This window comes from Bactrocera dorsalis, chromosome 4 (assembly GCF_023373825.1).
Source record: "Bactrocera dorsalis isolate Fly_Bdor chromosome 4, ASM2337382v1, whole genome shotgun sequence".
Taxonomy (NCBI): Eukaryota; Metazoa; Arthropoda; class Insecta; order Diptera; family Tephritidae; genus Bactrocera; species Bactrocera dorsalis.
In genome coordinates, this window is record NC_064306.1 from 55,955,044 (window position 1) to 55,977,100 (window position 22,057).

Genomic DNA, 22,057 nt, shown 5'->3' on the forward strand with positions numbered 1-22,057 from the left:
CCACATGGAGCTGCGTTGAAAGTGGAAATCTCGACATTTTTACTGGTTTGACGGTTATGACAACCGGATGTTCAATATACTTGAATGCTCAAGAAGATTTGTTGAACTGTCCTTCAGGCGTTTGCGCGTGTTTTATAGATTTGTGTGTTGTCTGTATATCGATGATGCAATGAAGTTCCCCGTAGGAAACAACAAGTTAGTCGGTGAGAAAGTTTAAGTTTAGAAGTAGAATTTACTGACTAAAATAAAACTTGCTAAAAGAGAACCGATCTTTTTAAGTTGATTTTTAGCCCTTTCAGCCCCAAAGTTGCTTATAAGCAACTTCTATATATATTTGACATCGTTTAAAAAGTCCTCTGGGGCTGAAAGGGCTGATTCAGATGAAAAGCTTACTTTAGTTTGCGGAGCCGTACTTATTTTATTAAAAATATGGAAACTTGAACAAAACCACTTTGAGAGAGTTTCTTACGATATATATTTATATCTGTTTTGAATTGGCATAGAACTTGAAAACTTTATACAAACATTTGACCTTTGACATCTTGAGTAGATATAAAGATCTTGGCTGCTTGTAAGGAAAAAATACAATGGTCCAGCTAGATCGCCATTTATTATAGTTATAATCTGTTGATTTCAGTTTGGCGTAATGACACCTATATGTTCCGGTATGTCAGGCACTTTACCATTTTTATTATTGATACCCATCAAGCGCTCGTCTTGTGGCAATAGTTAGAATGCCTGTCTTATTATCTTCGCTATGCTTCATTTCCTTGCACCGGATGCTTGTTTGGCTCGCAAACATGAAAGCGATTCCGCAAGTATGCTTCCGGCAAAGTTACAAATAAATTGTCAAAGAAGAATATGAACATTTGAAAAGTATTATAATCGTATTTGCAGCGCGTTTTTTGATACTCTTGTAGGTATTTGCTTATTATACTTAAAATTAAGCTGGCACTTATTTTTGATTTATTGGTTAATTTGTAGCCAATTACCTTTGGTATAATTCTAAGAATAGCTATGTTCGATTAACACAGGCTTATTACTAACTGGCCCGATAATACGCTGTGTATAATTTCTATTATTCGAAAATTAGTTTTAATTTAAGAAAGAGAAAACCAAAACTAGAATAAACTTTGGTCGAATGACTTGCATTAGCACCTAACTACATAAGAGTTCTGCATTTTCTCCTCTTGACCCTTACCATCCGCAAATATTTTAATGTGTTTTGCTCAGTTACAGCTGAATGCTTGGATGCTCTCGAGAACAAATAAGCTTCTCGCTAAGAGTTGTAAGTGCTCTCGACAATCGTCACAGCAATTTTTATATACATATATTGAACCTAGATTATTTACTGATCTGCTGAGAAGAGCGATATCAGCACGACAATTGTGCGAATAATCTGCAAAAATGCCACGATGCTTACAGTAAACTCCAATGACACAAATCCATATATACATATAAATGCAAACATAGAAGTGGCTGCCGCAGCTGTGCAAGTGCCAGTACTCTCAGTAATTCAGTCAATATACTTATCTGCAATACTTTGATTTCTACATGGAGCCATATTTCGTCCTATTTGTTTGCTTGCTGTAGTTTAGAGTATATAGAAATGTGCGTGATGAATGTTTCTTCTTCAGTAGTTCCACCAATTTCTTACATATTGTGCGTTGGTTAAAAGTTACGGCGTCGTGCGCGATGAATCCGAGTGATCTTGTAAATTATTCTATTCTATCTGATATTCCTGCAGTGTTATTTTCCCCATCGAAAAATTTTCGAAAGGTCTACGCTATTTGCCGAGGACACCTTTTTCCTTTTTTTAACAACTTGTCACATTTTCGCCTTCATTAGTCGCATTATGCTCAGTTGATCGATAGTTTAGTCGCCTATGTACTCTCATTCTGAGAACTTGATGACAATCAATCGGAGATTATATCTTCAGACACTCCTAACCTACTCGTTGAAAGAATTATCTACAACAGAAAATCCCGAATATTTAAACTTTGAGACCGACATATTTAGAAAATTCTTTGAGAAAAACGACGTTTTTTCGTTAAAAGTTGCTTGCTTGTGTCATACACCAATGAAATAAAACTTACATCTATTTCTATTTCCAACTTGTCTAAAGAAAATCGGCACTAACGCAAGAACAATGTGTCGATGTTCAGTGAAAAGGAGCTTGTTATAAAAAGTATGTCACTTGCCTGAAAAGCAACGAGATTCCAGATTCCCTCATGCGATGAAAAGACACACGCTGTGTAATTGCGTCCTTTGAAATAGTATAGTTGAACGGAGTGCGATAACGCCACGGGTATGGCCGATGTCACAATGGCCACCCAAGCACAAATGATGGCACTGCAAAAAGAAAAATGTGTTAATGACGTTTTCTCTCTCCTAGTACCCAATTCAATTAGCGGTATGTAGGTTGTTTTAAGTATTGTATTGTACTCACAGCATCGCATTGCGTTCGGTGCGTAGGGACATACTCGTGACCGGATGTACGACAGCCAAAAAACGATCGAGAGACATCAGCACCAACGTGTAGACGCTGCCATGACAGGTGACGACAATCATGTATTGCACAAATTTGCACCACAAGTTGCCGAATGGCCATTCGGGCAACACATAATCGGTTGCGGTGAAGGGCACACAAAAGATGACGAAGAGTATATCGGAAATGGCTAGATTGATAATAAGCAGGTTGGTGGTGGAGCGCATCTGCTGGTTGGCGACGACCACTGTAAAAAGAAGATAAAATGAATTTAAAATTTATTTAATAATTATTCAGTCAATTAGTTGTTTAGGTTAGAAATACGGTATTTTTAATGATATATGACACATCATCCTGTGACCTATCGTGAAATTGAGCCAACTATAGCCATTAGTAGAAGCAGCAAAATTATGAGCAAAGTCTTACTATTTTTTGCTCACAATATTATCCTTACTATGTCAGCGTATACAAATATTCGTAGCTACTAGAATTTTTAAGTCGAAGTGTCATTTACCATATGACCACTCTACTTGATGAAATGCAGCCACTTTTCCTCTTACCATATGCTAATTTTTTCCTAGAGAGCCCATAAAGCATGCTGCGCTGAGTGACATCTTCAGCGTCATTGTAAACAAAGTCAGACGAGTTTTTAAGAGTGTTTAGAGAGAACAAAATGCTTGCTTTACTTTTGCGTTGACAGCTTTTTGTTTGGGCTTATTTGTGTCCTCGAATACATCCACACAAACATACTAATTTCAACCAAGTTTTGACACGAATTTAAACTTTTTGTTTTATTCTAAGCTGTTACGCAAATATAGGATGATACAAACATACGACCATAAACGAGTATATGTATATTGGTGCACGGTTTCATCAAGAGGACATGAGTGAAAAACAAGCTAAGCCATGTCAAAGTTGTGGTTTACAAATCCCAAAGACCTTTCCTTGCATGTAAACAAATTAATCCATTTGTCGTTATATACTGCATATATTAATTTTATATATTGCATGTATTATTTCTATAGATATGTGACGAAATTTATATAAATTAAAGCAACCTCTTACAACTCTTCGGCTATCCCGAAGTACAAAACTCAATTTACTGTGAATTTTTCTCGGAAACTTAGTAGAACTAGATAGTATCAGAACAAAGTTGTAAGTCATTTAAGTTAAAGCAACTACTTGCACATGGCTAAGTCCTTCAAATTTATATTAACACATTTGTGTACTATGTAACACTAACTGTCTCAATGTGTCTGTTTAATTGTAACATCAGCAGATATGACAGGAACTCATCCACTTGTGTTACCAATGTAAAAACAAGTGACGCTCTAAAATGTTGTAACATTTTAACAAAATAAAATACGTATTCCGGTAGAAAATGCAAGAACATACAGTCTGCGTCATAAAAATGAAACCAAAACAGTTTTTAATGTATAGGCGATCCAGTTCGAGGTTCTCTAATTGTTTAATGAAAAAAAAAACAGAAACTTCAAATTTAATAGAAAATGTTTATTATCATTCGAAAGAATATTCTACGTCTGAGATGGTCCATCTGTTGAATTCAATTTTCTATGACTCGTTCGAGACCAAATGTCGCCGAGATCATGAGCTAAAATTTCAGCCATCAACTGGTCGGTTATCATGGTGTCGCCATAGACGGTTTCGTTCTCACCGGCATCATGTTTAAAGAAATGTAGAATGATGATTCCACTGGCCCACAAACCACACAAAACCGTTATTTTTTCTGGATGAAATGGCGGCTCTTCAGGATGCTCTTCGTCATAAAGCGGAAATTTTGCTTGTTTTCATAGTCATTGAGCCAGAAATGGGTCTCATCGCTAAACCAAATTTTTCTCGGAAAAATCGGATCTTCTTTGAACTTTTCAAATCCCTTAGATCGAAGCGATGTCGCTTGGGACGCTCGAGCGGCTTTGTTCTTGCCCAATTTGTATTTTGTACGCTTTCAATTTAAGCTCTCGACTTAAAATGCTCCAAGTCGTTCCATACGTCGGTCCGAGTTGCTGCTAAGGGGCCCCAAGTCGACCCTCCACAGTCTTCGTGTACACTCTAAGTTACGACTGGTATAGCGGGTGTGATCTATTCGGTCGAATATTATCCAATAATGAAGGCTGAGTCTCACTGAACTCGCTTGGTTTCCCTGGTTCTCACTGGCTCTTCTCGGCTTTGACTGCGCTCGAATTTAGTAAATTTGCATCCTACTATAAAAAGGGATTTCTTTTTTCTTTTTATCAGCTTTCATTTATTGCCTTTCAGCGGCTCCCATTACCATTACCGATTTTCATTGCCTTCCCTGGCTCTCTGAGCTTCTCATTGGGAAAAATTCAAGAAACTAGTAAAAATTTGATGGTATATAGCCTATATGGTATATTAGTAGCTCACACTGTAAATCTGTGTGCAAGTAAGTACCTGAGGGGACATATTTTTGTGGCTACATTCACATCCGTTCGGAAATATACTCTCCCACCCAGGGATTGTTGTGTGAATTGCAAGTGCTGGTTTGTGGCCAGAAATCCATTTTTGGCTCATTTAATATATACATACATACATATGTACACCTGTGAATTTCGTGCTGAATAAAATTCTACCATTTTTCTAGTAACAAGATGTGACTCTAACATGAGTGAATATGTATTCTCTATGTAATAAATATAGGTTTGTGGTAAATAAAGAGTTCCACTCTAAAGAAGTCATCTGAACCACAAAAAAAAAAAAAACAAAAAAAAAAATGTTCGAAAAAGTTCCAACTTATCAATCTGTAATTATACACATAAAACTTATAGACTTGTGGGAGCGTAAGAATACAACAAAGGATTCTCTCGAATAGCAGAAAACAACAGCTGTGATAAGTACCAGGCTAGTCGATATACCACGGTAGCCTACATGCAATTGCAAGACACAATGGCTATCGGATGAAGTGGTTTGCAAAAGAAAGGAAATTGCAAAGAGACTACTACTACTATATGGCCTTGACTTCCCACTTGCTACCAAAATAACGTAGGTGCTCAACAAAGCGCGGTTGGTTTGTAGCCTGACACCTGACTAGCCCGTTCACGTACTCAATCTTGTACATATGCGCTCATAAGTACACATATACCCATACAATATGGTAGTCGTTCAAGCCGTAGTATACATCCTCTTTTACCTGAGTACTTGTAGGTTCTACACGTGAAGAGCCCTCAACGTCGGCACGCTTGTACACGCCTCAACACTTTTGCTACACTTTTACACCTGCGTTTTACGTAAGCACTCATTTATTACACATATTTTACTGCAACATTCATTATATTCACTTTTGTTGCTGAGCAACGCTGAATGCGAACGGAAGAAATTAAAGAACCGAGGGATAATAATTTGGCTGCATTTTATAATACTGTTTTTAGTGACTTCTTTGAAATGCCGAAAGATAATTTGTTTGAATCTAATGGTAAAAGTTGGAATGAATATTGGAAGCACAGACGTTTGTTTGCGACTAATTTGCAAGAGTTCCGATGGGACGTTTCGTTTCGTTTTCTTATTCTATACATATCATTTAGTTCTCTTGGGTTGTGAAACTTGACCAGATGGAGTTTAGTTCCTAGGACCATGTGGATTAGTAATTTTAACAGGCTCTGTGACCTCTTTATTGATACCTCTTCCAATGTATCATACCGTGGGGACCTCTTGACATGGATGGCCTTTCATGCAGTCCTCTCGAGTTATCTGCTCCATTCTGCGGACCTGTGTCGCCACCAGTGACCAGTTAGTATTCCGATCATGTTTGAGGTTGTACCTCTGTGTGGCAGAAAGTGTCGCCCTCTTCTAATAAGTTGAATCTACATATCTCCTAAACCATAAAAACTACAATAACCAAACTCGTTCAGCACACATATTATAAGAACTCCTACCTACAGTGTGAAAATGGATGAAATCGGAAGATAACGCTCACTCCGTATATAACGGTACTGTTAAAAATTGCTAAAAGCCCAATAAATCAATAACTAAATACGCTTATGAGAGGGCTTTGGTGATTACGGTGGATACTCCAACAATTCGACATTTAATTCATGGATTTAAGGCATTGTCAAAATTCTCTTGTGACACAGTGCATTGTCCTCATGAAAAAGTATTTTTTTCTTCTGCAAACCGGGTCTTTTTTCACGAGTTTTTTTCTTCAACTGGTACAAAAAGTTGCAACAATATTCAGAATTAATTGTTTTACCAGCTTGAAAGTAATCCACAAACAAAATTCCTCTTGCATTCCAAAAAACTGATGCTATAACCTTCTTGGCCGATTTCCGGACCGAACTCGTTTTGAAGCCGAACAAGTCTGGGTTCACACCACTCTTTAGCCTCTTGGTTTGATTCAGTATCATGATAATAGACCCCAGTCTTATCTATAGTGATGAAACGACGCACAAAATCCACTTTATCCATTTTAAAACGCTCCAAATGGCGTTGATGCGCTTTTTGGACGTCTTTCACGTGGATCATCTTCAAGGCTTGTTCGGCCACGTTTAAATTCAGCAACCCATCTTTCTACTATTCTAATTGTTCTAACAATCACTATACACCTTTAACATTTGTTCGTGAATTTCCCTTGATGCTAGACCTTCCAAAAATAAGAATTTTATCACTGCACGATATTCAATTTTTCCATTGTAAAAAGATACTGTGACACGGCGACACTAAATGGCTTGTAAGCAAAGAATGAATTGACAGATTGAAATGAAACTTCACATACGTTCATATGAAGAGTGTACCAACAAACAAAAAAATAAAAAATATTGACTTTTGACCGAAAATATCGGTCAATGTATGGGATATACTATACGATTGAAATTCAGTATGAATCCTTTCCTGACAATAGTAATTTTGTGTATCAAAAATGGGTTCAGTCAGGTCAACACTTCTCCGAGTCCCCTTATACCTAATATAAAGATTTTCGAACTTCCATGTGACCTTATGCTGGACATATCGGCCAATATTTCAGTTATCTCAATGATAATTACAAAGAGTGATTTACTCATAACAGTATATCTCTGTGCCCAAAATAGATAAAATTGAAATCCGCAGATCCTTTATAATTAAAATACCAAAGCAGCTCTTAGAATGATGGAAAATCATGAAACCATTCAAAAATTTACAATTTTAACACAGTCAGAGTGGGATAATATTTTGCACTGATTTTGGATTTTCGCTGGCAACCACAAATCCATTAAGCTGTTATCTCATACACTCACTGCCGACACTCATTTGTTAACTATACAAACATATGGGTACATAAAGATGAGTGTTTGCGAGGTCAGTTATCCAAATGAGCACAAACAAATATATTCAGTCAGTCAACACACTTACGCACATATTGTATGCGGCACACACTTGATTTTCATTATTTCATTATTGTACTCACCTAAAATGACGAGCGCATTTCCCAAAAGGCCCGCGAGGCCGATGATGCCAAAAAATACGGGCACAATGGTTGACACAACGTGCTCCAATGGGTCCATTTCAAATTCGAACAGACCATCCCGTGGTAAAGAGTAATTTCCATCATAACCCAGCGCTGCGCCATCTTGTCCAGGGAATCCGGTGAAACTTGCGCTAGTGCCTCCCATGCCCACACCATTGTCCATGGTCGCGTTAATACAGTCATAGGTGTTGTTGCTGCTCCAATTGGGCGGGCAGACTCCCGGCAGCACTGCCATGGTGGGGCGTACAACGAACGATGTCGTCAGCGCGACCATAACGGGCGCCGTCGGACTCAGTGTGGGCGCGACACTCTGATTGTGCAACATATTTCGTTTACTCTTGTATGCCTCGTATTTGATGGTGCTTTGTTTGCATTTGGTTACAAAGTAATGCGAAAATACGCCTAAGGGTGTGTAGTGATAGTGGGAGCGTTAGACCGCTGGAACTCAATGCTTAGTTGGTTGTGTGTTTCGCGTCGGGTCTGCGTCGTGACCAGACTTGATAATTATGACAAATTTCGGTAGTATGTGTGAGGAGCAGATTTCGCTTGGGTTTCTTTGATCCAATTTTATATTGCTGTGAAGAAAAGTTGTAGGAGAAAACAGTAAATAAAATTAATCTTCTGTTAAGAGGCATAAAATCTTGATATCAATATACATAGGTATTATAAATATTTATTTTAACGAATATAGGCAATAAACATATTTTGACTTTCACGTTGAATATTGAAATAAACGATAATATAAATTTCGCTGGAGATCACGTTCATTTATAATCAGTATTATGAAATGTAAGGAGGCGATGGTGACTAAAAATTTATCGTTTCAAATGATTAATTAATGTATTTATATTGATGTTGTGTTGTTTTACATATTCATAGGCTGAAAAGTATTGAAAATAGTAGTATATCAAGGGTCCTTCAATATTTCGATATCGGTTTGGTAACAGGCATTTATTTTCATCTTAAGCTCTTCATTTGTGCGAAGTATTTTGCCACTTTTTGATCTTTAGAAAGACTATATGGTTGCTGGGAGACCATGGAAAGAACTTCGTAGTAAGCGTATAAAAGCATAGAGTCATTGGGTAGAATTCGTCTCTAGAGCCATTCCCGAGTAGTACATTGTCAGGAGCACTATGCTATGCTATACAGACGGCTCGGGAACGGCATATAGAATTAGGACTCGGATGATAGGTGTACGCACCAAACTGCCAATACCCATGGACAGACTTCTAAGCATTTCTAAGGCTGTGATCTTCGCTGTTTTTAGATGTGCAGATATTCTACAGAAAAATTTCACGAAGAAGGTATTATCATTAGCAGAGGCGAAACTTTCGGCAATTTGTCCCTTGAAATCCAATTTAAGGTCATTGGAAATTGTGGCAGATAGGTTACTTTACCAAAGGTGTGTTTCATTTCTGTCACCGTGGGGCAGACACACGGATTAAGGCAGGTAATCCGGATTAACGCTGCCGTCTGTTAAGCATATAAGCATGTTTTATTCAACTGTGCTAAACAGTAACTCATAATCTTTCTATCTAAAGACATTCGTTATATTTTGAAAAAAACTGCTGAAAATTTATTCACATCAGATTTGCTTTTTCATTAGTATTTGTTAAGTAACTGTCACTTATACTGACACTCAAATTATTATTAATGAGTTTGGTATTATTTCTTGACAATTTTTGGTGCCTGGGTGGTAGTAAAGCGCGAATAGGGAAAGGAAAGGGAGTGCGAATATGTTCCCTGAAATAATTAAATTGTTGCCAGTGCGTTTCTACACATCCTTTTTGTGCGAAATTCCTGCGCAAATTGAACAAGCTGCGGATTTTATTGTGATTTTTAGTGGCTGCTGTTGACGCACATTTGAGTGAAATGATTGACATTTTACGAGCTTTTCACATAAGCGCGTGTAAATTTAATTGTTTGCTGCCTCATTGTCTTCATCGGTTTAGCTCAGCTGTCATTTCGATGTAATAATTTCAACAATTCCAATTAGTCAGCTGCTTTTCATTGTTCACATTTGCTCCGTTGGCAGTTGAGCTTTTCGCTTGCTCATTTCTCTCAACATACACAATGCGTAGCCATGTAACACATACTTGTGGTTTCTTTGTATGAAGAGTATTAGCATGTAGACTTATTTGTTGTTTGAATATGCGTATATGTGTTAGTACACCGTATATTCCATTACAATTTCTTTTTAATAAAAATACGAATACTTAATTACATTTTAAACCAAAAATTTTTGAGCCAGATGTAGTGCAAACAACCAGGAAGTAAAAAATGTACATAGCGTGAGAAATATTAAACATTGTAATAAAGAAAATTAATACAAACATTCCGCCAAAAAAGAAAGTTTCTACCCACTGTTTTGAATCCCACAAATGACGAATAATAAGCACGAATAGGTAATATCTGAATTGAAAAATCTGGCAGAGTAAATAATGTTGTACTTTTGGCATTCCGTCATGCATTTATTATGTCCTTTGTTGTTTAAATAAATAGAGGTAGACGAAAATCGCCTGAAGCGATGTGTGGCAAAAAATTAAAAAGAATTTTCTGTGAAATTTTGCATGTCAAACATTTTTTATTTACACATCTTTGAATTTCATTGCTGCCGACCTTCCATTTGCATAAATTTCTTCACAGATTATTTGTATACGCTTAATATTAAAAATTCTAGGTTCAGTAGAGACATTTTTACAGATTTATTTAATTTTATATGTTTGTAACTGTTTGCTGTTTGTTTGTTTTTTGCGTTTTTTCATAAGAATGAGACCTTTCTATATTTTTTATCAAGTCTATAGGTACTGTAACATGTCACCTGCAATTTTTTCCGGATTTCGAAAATAACCATTATGCTAATTTAAGGCAAAAATGGTATACAAATTTGCTTAAGATTTGGTGACCTGTGAATATGAAAATACAAAAGAATGGTTTTCGATGACAGTAGTCAATATGAAAGTAGTCGTGGTATCTGCCAATTTATTGGCATTAGTGTAAGCTCCTGCGTGAATATTGCAGATTATATTGTGACCTGTGTTCGGTTGTAGAAATAACGTTTAAGTTGTCCTATTCACCATAGATCAAATCAAAGAAAAGATAGCAAAATTGAAATTTCATACTTTTTTTGAGAAAGTGGCCTTTCGAGACTTGTTCGTGTTGTCGGACCGCAAGAGAAAACGTATTATTAAAATGGTATTAAATGATCAACTTTCGCTATAACAGGTCCTTTGTCTCATGGCAACTATGTTGGAGACGATTTTTTTCAATAATATGTTTTTATTTTAAATTATTATTGAAACTTTTACCATTCTTGTTGTAATATATACTATGATAATTAAATACTACTTTGGAAACCTGGTCTCTTCCTGTAAAATTATTACACATTAATGAAGTAATTAGTTGTTTATCACAGTGGTGAGCTGCATCTATGAATAAATTACTTACTCTCACTGATAGCCGGGTTCACATATGCAACTTAGATCCACGTTGATATACTGTACTGAAACATAAATCAACGTGTACCATGCTGCCCACACACACACACTAATTTACAAAACAGTGGCAAGCAAATTGTGCAATTATTACATCAAAGTGCAAAATTAGTAGGAAGCATAATGCTTTAGTGCTGCTGAAATTATTATTTTAGCTCGAAATATGGAAATTTTAGATAGAGAGCAAAATTTTAAACTAACTCATTTAACAATTCTACTAATTGCAATGGCAATCATAAGCATACAATAAAATAGGCGGCGTAGTTGATAGCAAATAACTTTTTATTTTGACTATTTTAAAAAATTATTTTCAAAAAATGTTTCCTATAAATTGGTTCATGGCTTCAGTTGGCTTGAATGTTTCCAAGATAAAAATAAGAAAGAAATTTGTAAAAGCTCTGACATTTTATATTAAAAGAATGTTCGCCTTCCTATTGGTAGTTTCTATGTGGCTGTTAGTTGGGTATACTCTATAGAAGGTTCATAGAACTTTAATAATAATTTTCTTCATTTCTGGGTAATTTAGTAAAATTTCATTCTATACGCTCATTATGTTTCTCAAGATTTACCGAGATTCCCAAAGATTATGGCTTTTATCCACTTCCCTTAACAATTCTTAGCACAGATGTTTTGAGGATACCCGAAAGAACGGATACAGTTATTTAAAATGTTAGGACGTCATTATATACATAGGTGGACATTCATACTTACTGCAACCAAAGAATGACTAGGATCGGTGTGAGATTCGTGGTGGGAGAAAGACTCAGTCGTCGAGGCCTGGAATTCAATCCGGTGAATGAGCATCTGACCAGAGTCCGCATCAGTGCAAAATTGTTCAACATAACACTGATTTTCCTCATGCCTCGACGAAAGAAAAGGACAATGTGGTCGGATTGAAATGTGTGACGGCATTTTCGTAAAGTTCGAAAGAACAGCTGGTACGATGAGGACTGTCGTGTCGCAGTAGAGAGAAAGAGGACAGCTTACCTTGCAGTGTTGCGATCGACACCAACACGAGCGGGGTAGGATATATACGAAGAGTTGAAGAAGGAAGCGAGACGCATATACAGACAAAAAAAGAATCCGCCACCGATGACGATCGAATCTATCCTAATGCCCCACTGCGGTGAAGTTCGAATAACAAATACCCGTCTGAAGGACAACAAAGCCACAGGGGCCGATGGAATACCAGCCATGCATCTGCAAGATATGGTCGGACGAAAGCATGCCCTACATTTGGAATTCAAGTGCACTCTGCCCAAACCACAAACAAACAGTCATAGCATTCACTACTTGGCTCACGCATCACTGTTCACAGTCATAACACCGAAATCATGGATAATTTCGTCTATCTTGGAATCAGCATGAATTCCAACAACAATGTCAGGCTTGAAATACAAAGCAGAACCACTCTTCTCAATAGACGCAAATCGACAGCGGTTGCGCTGGCTAGGTCCTGATGTTCGGAAGGAAGAGAACACTCCTGCTTTGAAGTTTTCGATTTAGTACCCGCCGGTGGAAGCATAGTAAGAGGAAGACCTCCACTCCGTTCAGGCAGAGAAGGACCTGGCTGCACTTGGTATCTCGAATTGACGCCAAAAAGCGAAAAGAAGAAACGACTGGCGAATTGTTAACTGATAACTCGGCTATAATTGCGTCAGCTTTGCCAGTAAAGAAGAAGAAGGAATCCAAGACAAATGTAACCGCAACTAAAGGGTGATTTTTTAAGAGCTTGATAACTTTTTTAAAAAAAAAAACGCATAAAATTTGCAAAATCTCATCGGTTCTTTATTTGAAACGTTAGATTGGTTCATGACATTTACTTTTTGAAGATAATTTCATTTAAATGTTGACCGCGGCTGCGTCTTAGGTGGTCCATTCGGAAAGTCCAATTTTGGGCAACTTTTTCGAGCATTTCGGCCGGAATAGCCCGAATTTCTTCGGAAATGTTGTCTTCCAAAGCTGGAATAGTTGCTGGCTTATTTCTGTAGACTTTAGACTTGACGTAGCCCCACAAAAAATAGTCTAAAGGCGTTAAATCGCATGATCTTGGTGGCCAACTTACGGGTCCATTTCTTGAGATGAATTGTTGTCCGAAGTTTTCCCTCAAAATGGCCATAGAATCGCGAGCTGTGTGGCATGTAGCGCCATCTTGTTGAAACCACATGTCAACCAAGTTCAGTTCTTCCATTTTTGGCAACAAAAAGTTTGTTAGCATCGAACGATAGCGATCGCCATTCACCGTAACGTTGCGTCCAACAGCATCTTTGAAAAAATACGGTCCAATGATTCCACCAGCGTACAAACCACACCAAACAGTGCATTTTTCGGGATGCATGGGCAGTTCTTGAACGGCTTCTGGTTGCTCTTCACCCCAAATGCGGCAATTTTGCTTATTTACGTAGCCATTCAACCAGAAATGAGCCTCATCGCTGAACAAAATTTGTCGATAAAAAAGCGCGAAACACATTTCGAACCGAACACTGATTTTGGTAATAAAATTCAATGATTTGCAAGCGTTGCTCGTTAGTAAGTCTATTCATGATGAAATGTCAAAGCATACTGAGCATCTTTCTCTTTGACACCATGTCTGAAATCCCACGTGATCTGTCAAATACTAATGCATGAAAATCCTAACCTCAAAAAAATCACCCGTTATAAACCAGTGGCTACCATGCAAGATATCTTGTTATGCTAAATATTCGAATTTCATAAACTCATCATATTGTATATAGATATAAAAATCTGTTCATATGAGTGTTTATATTTAATTATACGCTTGTGTGCGTATGCTTTCAAGTGCTAATGCCTTTGTCGCGAATTCTGTTGCAGCGGAAACACCAATTAGTGGTCAGGCAAGTGGTTATAACACATAGATAAAGTGGTGAAATATTTGGTTGTCTAGCGGAGAGGTTGCCACAGATCGTCGGCAGCAGAATATTCTGGTTAAAACACGCGGTTACTCATTTAAGGCAATAGTGCGTGCAAGTGTCGAAACGTACATATACATGTACATACATATGTATATTCATACATGATATAATTGAAAACAGATATCTCTGCTCACACATGCATATGTATTTATGCCTTAAAGCTTTCGCAAAAAGACGCATCTCCTTATACCACATAGTTTTATGCAAACATGGATGTTTGTGTGTAATGTAACAGAGAAACTCATCACACTGTTTTGACTGCTTCACTGATTCTATTGAAATTGTGTGCCAACTTCTACGATTTCACTCCGGAAATTGCTTTTCTTATGTAAGTTTATGTCATAGTTTGATAGTATCTTTAATTGCCACAATTGGTGGGGGAACTTTAGCAGCCACATACGTATAGATATGTGAACTTTAATAAATATGTGAGAATATTAATTGAACTTCTCCCCTTCTTCTTGTCAAATTGCCGCTTAAATATTTGAGTGGTAATGACTTTAACTTACGGTGGTCCTAAAGAAACAAGATCCGAAATGTAGACCAACAATTGTCACGCTCGCGTGCCAGAAAAACTTTTAGAGATGACTTTATTGGTAAAAGGGATTAGGTGTATGATTCGTGTCCAGCGATACAAAAAATAACATAAAAACGGTGTTATCTACAAAAGAAAGAGGACGGATTAAAAAGTATCGACGAAAGAGAAGGAAGTGACGAAACTGCTGCACGGCTTGAATCTTTTCTTGAGATGCCAACAAATTGGTTTGCTTCAAGTTTTTATATTCGATAAGTACAATGCTGGTTTGCTCCGACACAATGTAGCAGTGCGTATACGCAACTGCAAGAGATGCAAGTGTGCAATGTCTTTTATGTCGGCGACATGACAGTGTATAAAGGTGAAATAGACGTAACGAAATAAGTTACATAAGTAGAATAATAGAATGGAATAGCATTTGAATTTGTATAGATAGATTTATATAGATTGATGGTAGAGTGATTTCTTTCTATAAGCTTGACTATGACAGAAAAATTTAAACAGCTAAACACATAACCGCCAAGACACTTGGAATGTGTCACTCAAATTGAAAAATGCTTGCGTGAAGTGAGAGTTAATAGGTGAGGTGCGAAAGGCTATAAGGAGTGCTAGATAACGGGGTTTTAAATAAGGACGCTACAGAAGTAGACCGTTAAGGACAGCAAACGACGCCATATTTTTTTCTTTTTTTGCCTTTTTTCTACACCAAGGTTTTTATTTCATCATAGAAAGATGTACGATCCAAAAACGAGCCGAAACTATTAATTCTTACTACTGAATTTCGGAGCCAGTGGCCTCAACTTTAAGAGCGTTACGTCCAATTTATGCTCGTCATAATCGTTCTATCAGATAAACAATAGAGCTTCTAGTGGAAAAATTCGAGTCAACAGGTCCAGTATAAAACATTTTCGTGCCAGAGAGACAAAAAAGTGCCTCTAGTGTCGAGAATATTGCTGCCGCTGGCGGATTAATTGAGGAAGACCCAAATCAGTCTCTCATACAACATTCTCAAGCGTTGGGCTTTTCTGTGACGCGGTTGTGGCGAATTTTACAAAAAGAGCTTGGCCTACATACTTAAAAGAACAAACTGATGCAAGAACTGAAGAACGGTTGACCACCAGAATCGTAAGCAACAACCTGAAAATGTTTCAGATTTTCATCGAAAAATCATCTTCAGCGGTGTGGCTCATTTCTGACTGAATGGCCTCGTTAAGAAGCAAAATATGTATTATTGGTCAGACAGCAATCCGCACGTACTCCATGAGTCACCATTGCATCCTGAAAAAATTACACCAGAAAAACCGCACAAAAATGCACTTTTAGCTGAAAAAGATATAGCATTAATACTTGATCATATAGTATTTATGTTAACTCAGTTATATGAAGTGACATTCGTCATTTTAAACCATATACATTTTGCTACAATAAATTCGAGGAAAAATGTTTTTAGTTTTTTATAAAGCAATATTAAAGTTCAAAGTGAGTTAAAAGTTATGAATTTGATTGACATGATTTTTTCGTTTCACTTAAATTTCCCCTAACCCTCTGCATACAAGATGTTTTTAAATTCAAATAAAAACTATTTCAACTAAATTCATAACTGCACACATGGCTATGCACACTTACACATGCCTACATACATCTAACACAAACGTACTTTTTTGTTACAAATATACATACTTATATATATATTTTAAAATTCCCATTTGCATAATCAATGAGTTGCCATCACGTTTCGATGTGAGCTCAGCAGCAAATGGAGTGAAAAAAATGAGCAAAGTTTCTAAAATATATTGTCAACGTGTTTTCAGCAGTTACATAAGCTGGCAGTCGCTTTTATAAATGTACCGTTATAAAAGCTCGTGAAGTAGTGTACGTGAAAACATATATTAAATATATATGAAAAGCAGTTCCGCTGAGTATAATTGACAAGCAAATGAAGGGTTGCAGTTGTGCTAATACGTATGTGTACGTGTGTATTAACATGGGATCACAATAGCTGTTGTCGGGATCTATTAATCTTATACGAGTATATGTAAGTATAGAAAATATGAATTACTGGAACTATACTACTTACTATAATGGAACTTACCGCATTTGAAAAACCTAGTTTTGGAATACTAATATGCAGATCGAAAGCCCGAAAGCCTTATTAACTGAATAATTAATCTAGATTTTTGTGTTTAGTTCAAAAAAAAAAAAAAAAAAAAATTCCGAGTGTTATCATCCTCAAAAATCTTTTACAACATTGTTAAATTTATCCACGTTTTGTGTTTTTGCCTTATTATTTTTCCCACATCCATCTATAAACTGTGTTCTTGTCGATGAAACAATTACGTGCTTGTATTCAAAAGTAAATAAATCATTAGCGTTTGAAAATCTTATTAAACACAAAATCGTTACATTAAATTGCTCACGTAATCAACTGAAAATGACAGAATTCATATATCCCGTTGTTTGCTCAGTAAGTGTATTAAGTAATTAATCTGTTATTTAATGATGGAAGCAAATTGAATTCCTTTCTACAAGTGCTGACAGCTTTTGTTTCCGTTTTAAATGGATATTAATTTACTAATTAATTATTAAAATAAAAGTCATTGTAATAGTTTTTCCACGTTTCATTAGTTAATAATTTTATAACATACTGTGGGCAAAAAATAGTAAGACTTTTTAATTAAAATTTCCTGCGAAAATGCATAAGCCGAACTATTTTTTCTCTAAGTTGGTATGCCATCTGTGGCAAATGTCACATCAAAATAATCATTCGTGTTTAGTAAACGCTTGACTTGCTGAAGTACGTAAAGTAATGGGTTGTCAAAAAGTCTTGCGGTATTTTTATTGAATTTTTTTTTATTGAAATTGAAATGAATTTTTGATGACTCATGCCCAGCTCTTGACCGATTCTACGGCTGCTACTATGCCGGTCTCTTTCGACCAATTCAGCAATTTTATCGCAATTTTCGACGACAGGCCTTTCGGAGCGAGGCGCATCTTCGACCACCTCTACCAGAACGAAAACGTTGAAACCATCGTTGTGCGGTGGAAATGGAAACTGTATCGGGTCCATAAACTGCACAAATTTTATTGGCGGCTTAAGATGCATTTTTGCCTTTATCGTAGTAGTACTGTAAAATATGCCGTATTTTCTCTTTATTTTGCTCCATGTTTGCGACGCTATAACTCACGAACGACTTAAAAGAAACGACAATCAATCAAACACGTGTTAGCGCGTGAAATGAGCTTTCCAAAAAGGTATAGCATGACCCGATGCGACGAATAAAACTAGAACTACGCGCTTTCAGCCCCAACTAGCGAAAATACCGCAAGACTTTTTTGACAACCTATTATATTCGGCGATCTTTACGATGTGTGAAATCATTCAACAAAGAGGTTCCATAAAATTTTGTGCCCGGAATCAAATTTCTGATGCCAAAATATTTAGAATATTGGAAACGCCTTCTGTAATAATTGTTTGTTGTGAGCAAGTGTTTTTGATTGATAAAAATTAATAAAGGAATTCCTTCCGACCAGCCAAACTGTCAACAATGAATACTATTTGAGTGCTATGCGTCGTTTGCGCGAATCTATTTGTAAAAGGAGACCGGAAATCTCAATATCGTACCAAAATACCGTATTAGTCCGATTTAGCTCCCTGTGACTTCTGGCTATTCAGCAAATTTCAAAGAGATCAGTTTGAGTGCATTATAAACATTAAACGTGAATCGCTACGCCTATTGAAGGCATTGACTTTCACAACTGTTTCGAGGATTGAAACAAAACGTTGGCACAAGTAACTTGGAGCCAAAGGGGATTACTTTGAGAGGGAAGACAAAGATTTTGAGGAATACATATATTAAGAATTTTAAAATTATGAACAATATCTTACTATTTTTCGCTCATAGTAGTAGCAGTTCATATTCACGTATTTTGTAAGAATTCAGAACGCATGCTCCCTCAGTCATTAGATTTGTTATATCGTGCCCAGGAAGTTACGTATACGCACCAGCAAATGTTGTGCTTGGTAGTCGCATTTATATATGTATATACAAGGGTGTGCTAACAGTTCATAAACAGGTTAAAGGTGCTTGTATTGCGTTTTTTAACTGCTCACTTCAAATATGTAACCAAATAATCTAAGTATATTCAACAGTTGTCGCTCTGTACTTTGATGCCACCTTACATTTAAATGGAACTGTACACAAACCACAAATTTTGTCGCAAAAATAATATAAGTCTGAGCGTACAAGTAGATAGGTGAATTAACAAATAAATATATTTCATGACTCGCTAACTGCGCCTGTACACCTAGCTCGGTTAGTTGTCTAGGTTACGTATACGCCGTGGGGTACCTAATTGATTATAATTTGAAATGCTCGCTTATTTATTATTATTAATTCCGCAAGCGAAGTTTTTAAAAGAAATATTTCTATAAAATTTGGTCGAAGGGAAATCATATTATGTAAATAAACCCCACAAGTTCAAGTGGGCGCTAAAGGTCAACAATGAGAAATCAATAATACTTAACATAGTTTGAGGAAATTGTTTTTTAGCTTTAATTTAGTGAAACATTGCAAGTGCATATATAATGCTTTTCGCCAGAAAGAAGATATTATTTTTCCTCTTTTTCTTGTGAGTAAGAAACACGGTTTTGTTTTTCAAACGCTGAGCAAAATTTTTCCTACTAAATTCTGTTTTATAAGTGATAGCTGCGGTAGCGAAAGACCTTGTGTGACGTAGATGCAATTAAATTTATTAGAACTAATTTGCATGTGCCCACTGGGCAGCTGGCTTCTATAAGCCCATGCATATTCATATGAAATACAGACTGTAGCACTGGGTATACTCATGAGTTGGTTAAAATACTGTTATTTAACACAAAAAGCTGCGTAGAAAAGTTGTCAAATGCGGTTCTTACTTTCACTATTAAAAGTAGCTTATAAGCCACAATTAAATTCAAAAGCAAGCAAAAAGCATCCGGAGTAAAAGTCAGTGAGTTTAAAGTTTGTATATATGCATTGCTGTATTTGCATACGCTGACATGCGGTTAGATCTAGTCTAACAAGTTCTTACTCTGAAAAACATATTTATGAAAATAAAATACCAAAATTTGAAATGCAATGGTAACAGGAACTTGGAAATATTTACATTCATACACACTTATACAAGAATTAACAGCACTGAGAATAATCTTTTGTACCTTTTTTGTTTGACAGTCATTGGTCAATAGTAAAATCAGGCGCCATAAAAAAAACAGCGGTACATAATAGTCAAAATCTTCCCGTACAATTAAAAATAGACGATTTTATGTTTATTGTGCGAAAAAAGTAATAAAATTTTAGTAGACAAAGTTGTAACCTGATTAAAAATTATGCACTAAATTAATATGTAGAGCTTTAATTTGGCAGTAGCCAAGGACACCTGTGGGCTAAAAATTTAATAAAAGGACCATGCCTACGCCGGGTTTTATAGGAGCCGGTGTCAAAATTGACTCTTAAAGTGTGGCCAAAAATTTTCCAAATCCAAATAAAACTGTATAAGGTATCCAATCCTCCAATCTTTAAACTCGTTTTTCACAGAAACGATCCAAACAGAAAAGAGTTTTGAAGATATCTAGTTCCAATTTATAGAGAATGCTTCTAACATGATTAGCTATCACGCTATGTAAACTTTTATTTATTTTTTTTAAATCTTACTATTTTTTCTAGGGAAAACTGTCGAAAAAAGGGAAAAATTCGATACTTTTTGTTCAAACCGCCGTCATTTTGAAATTTTTTTTTAGACCGCCCGCCGCGGCCGCAATCGTGGACATCGTACACGATCTTTTTTTACGTGTCACTTCAGCAATTTACAATACATAAAAAAAACATAATAAAATCATTTGTAGTACATTTAGAATGTATTTATTTAAAAAAAACGGACCGATTAGTCAATTTCAACATTAAAATACAAAAAAAAATCGCGAAAATCAGTGATTTTTCAAAGGGTCATACTGATACCGTTTACACACTATTATCGAAGTTGACTGTTGACCGAAAATATCGGTCTATATGTGAGATATATGTATAATTGAATGCCAGAGAGAATTATTTTCTTATAATATTATGTCCGGTTTCCGGGTGACTTTATGTCGCATATATCGACCAATATGTGAGTTATCTTCATGAAAATGAGAGAGCGTGTTCTACACATAACAGTGTATCTTTGTGGCTAAAATGGGTATTATGGGAGAAAGCTAGATACCTTATGAAAAAAAACCCTTATGAAAACCTGGGAGCATTTTATTAGTCTGTGGCATGTTAATTCTATTATTGGCAAAGATAGATAAAATCTAGTCATAGTTTTCCATATTTTACGTATTAGTTATATATAACTGTATTAGTTTTATACAAAATTGCTTTAAATTATGTTCCCAAGTGTACCCGAGCAGTCTCAAAATTAATGCAATCAGGTTGTTCCTTTCTCTACCTCTAATATTCCCAACGAAATGATTTCCTCTTTCCACCGTTCAAGTTAATCAAATTATGTAATATTTTAGTGAAATTGAATGTACAATATTTTTCAAAAATTATGTGGTATAGCGCTGAATGAAATTGGTTTAAACTTTGGCCCTAACTTCACATCCATAACATAAGTTCCGATTCTCTAGCTGTCGTTTTCCATCTTAACTCAATATATTAAATTTAGCCTCTTTGCTCCAGTTAATATCTCACATCACACATATCTCGTTTGAAGATATTTTCGGTATAATTTTTGCTGATGCGAACTAGAATATAGCAACAAAACTTAGTCTAAGTATATGGCCTTCAATATACTTAAGTCAAGAAGATATAAAATTTGATTGTAATTTATTCACGATTTCATCGAATAATCGATGTCTAAAGCAATATTTTTATATTTTAATTTTATTTTTCCAGGAACTGAACGAGTTTCGACCGCTTTTTCTTCTGCAAGTTGAAAGAGTATAAAATGGTCGGTTACACCCAAACTTAGCCCTTCCTTACTCGTTTGAATATATTTTTAGTATTCCGTTGGTTTTATAAAGTATTTCCTTATTTTTACGATCTTCTTCACATACTCCACTCACTAAATCACTTCACTTTAGCTAAAGGGTAAAAAACCATTCATAAGTACTTG

General features: G+C 36.1%; 1 protein-coding gene across 1 annotated transcript in view; it reads right to left on the reverse strand.

The window, feature by feature from the left end:
• Window positions 1-8,532, reverse strand: part of LOC105228858 (allatostatin-A receptor) — a 35,789-nt gene extending 27,257 nt beyond the window's left edge. Inside the window, exons 1-3 of the mRNA XM_011208849.3 lie at window positions 7,902-8,532; window positions 2,450-2,735; window positions 2,202-2,352 (exon numbers count right to left, since the gene is read on the reverse strand). Of these exons, the coding sequence (XP_011207151.3) occupies window positions 2,202-2,352; window positions 2,450-2,735; window positions 7,902-8,286 (822 nt within the window). The 5' untranslated portion in view covers window positions 8,287-8,532. The remainder of the gene's footprint in view (window positions 1-2,201; window positions 2,353-2,449; window positions 2,736-7,901) is intronic.
• Window positions 8,533-22,057: the final 13,525 nt, after the last annotated feature.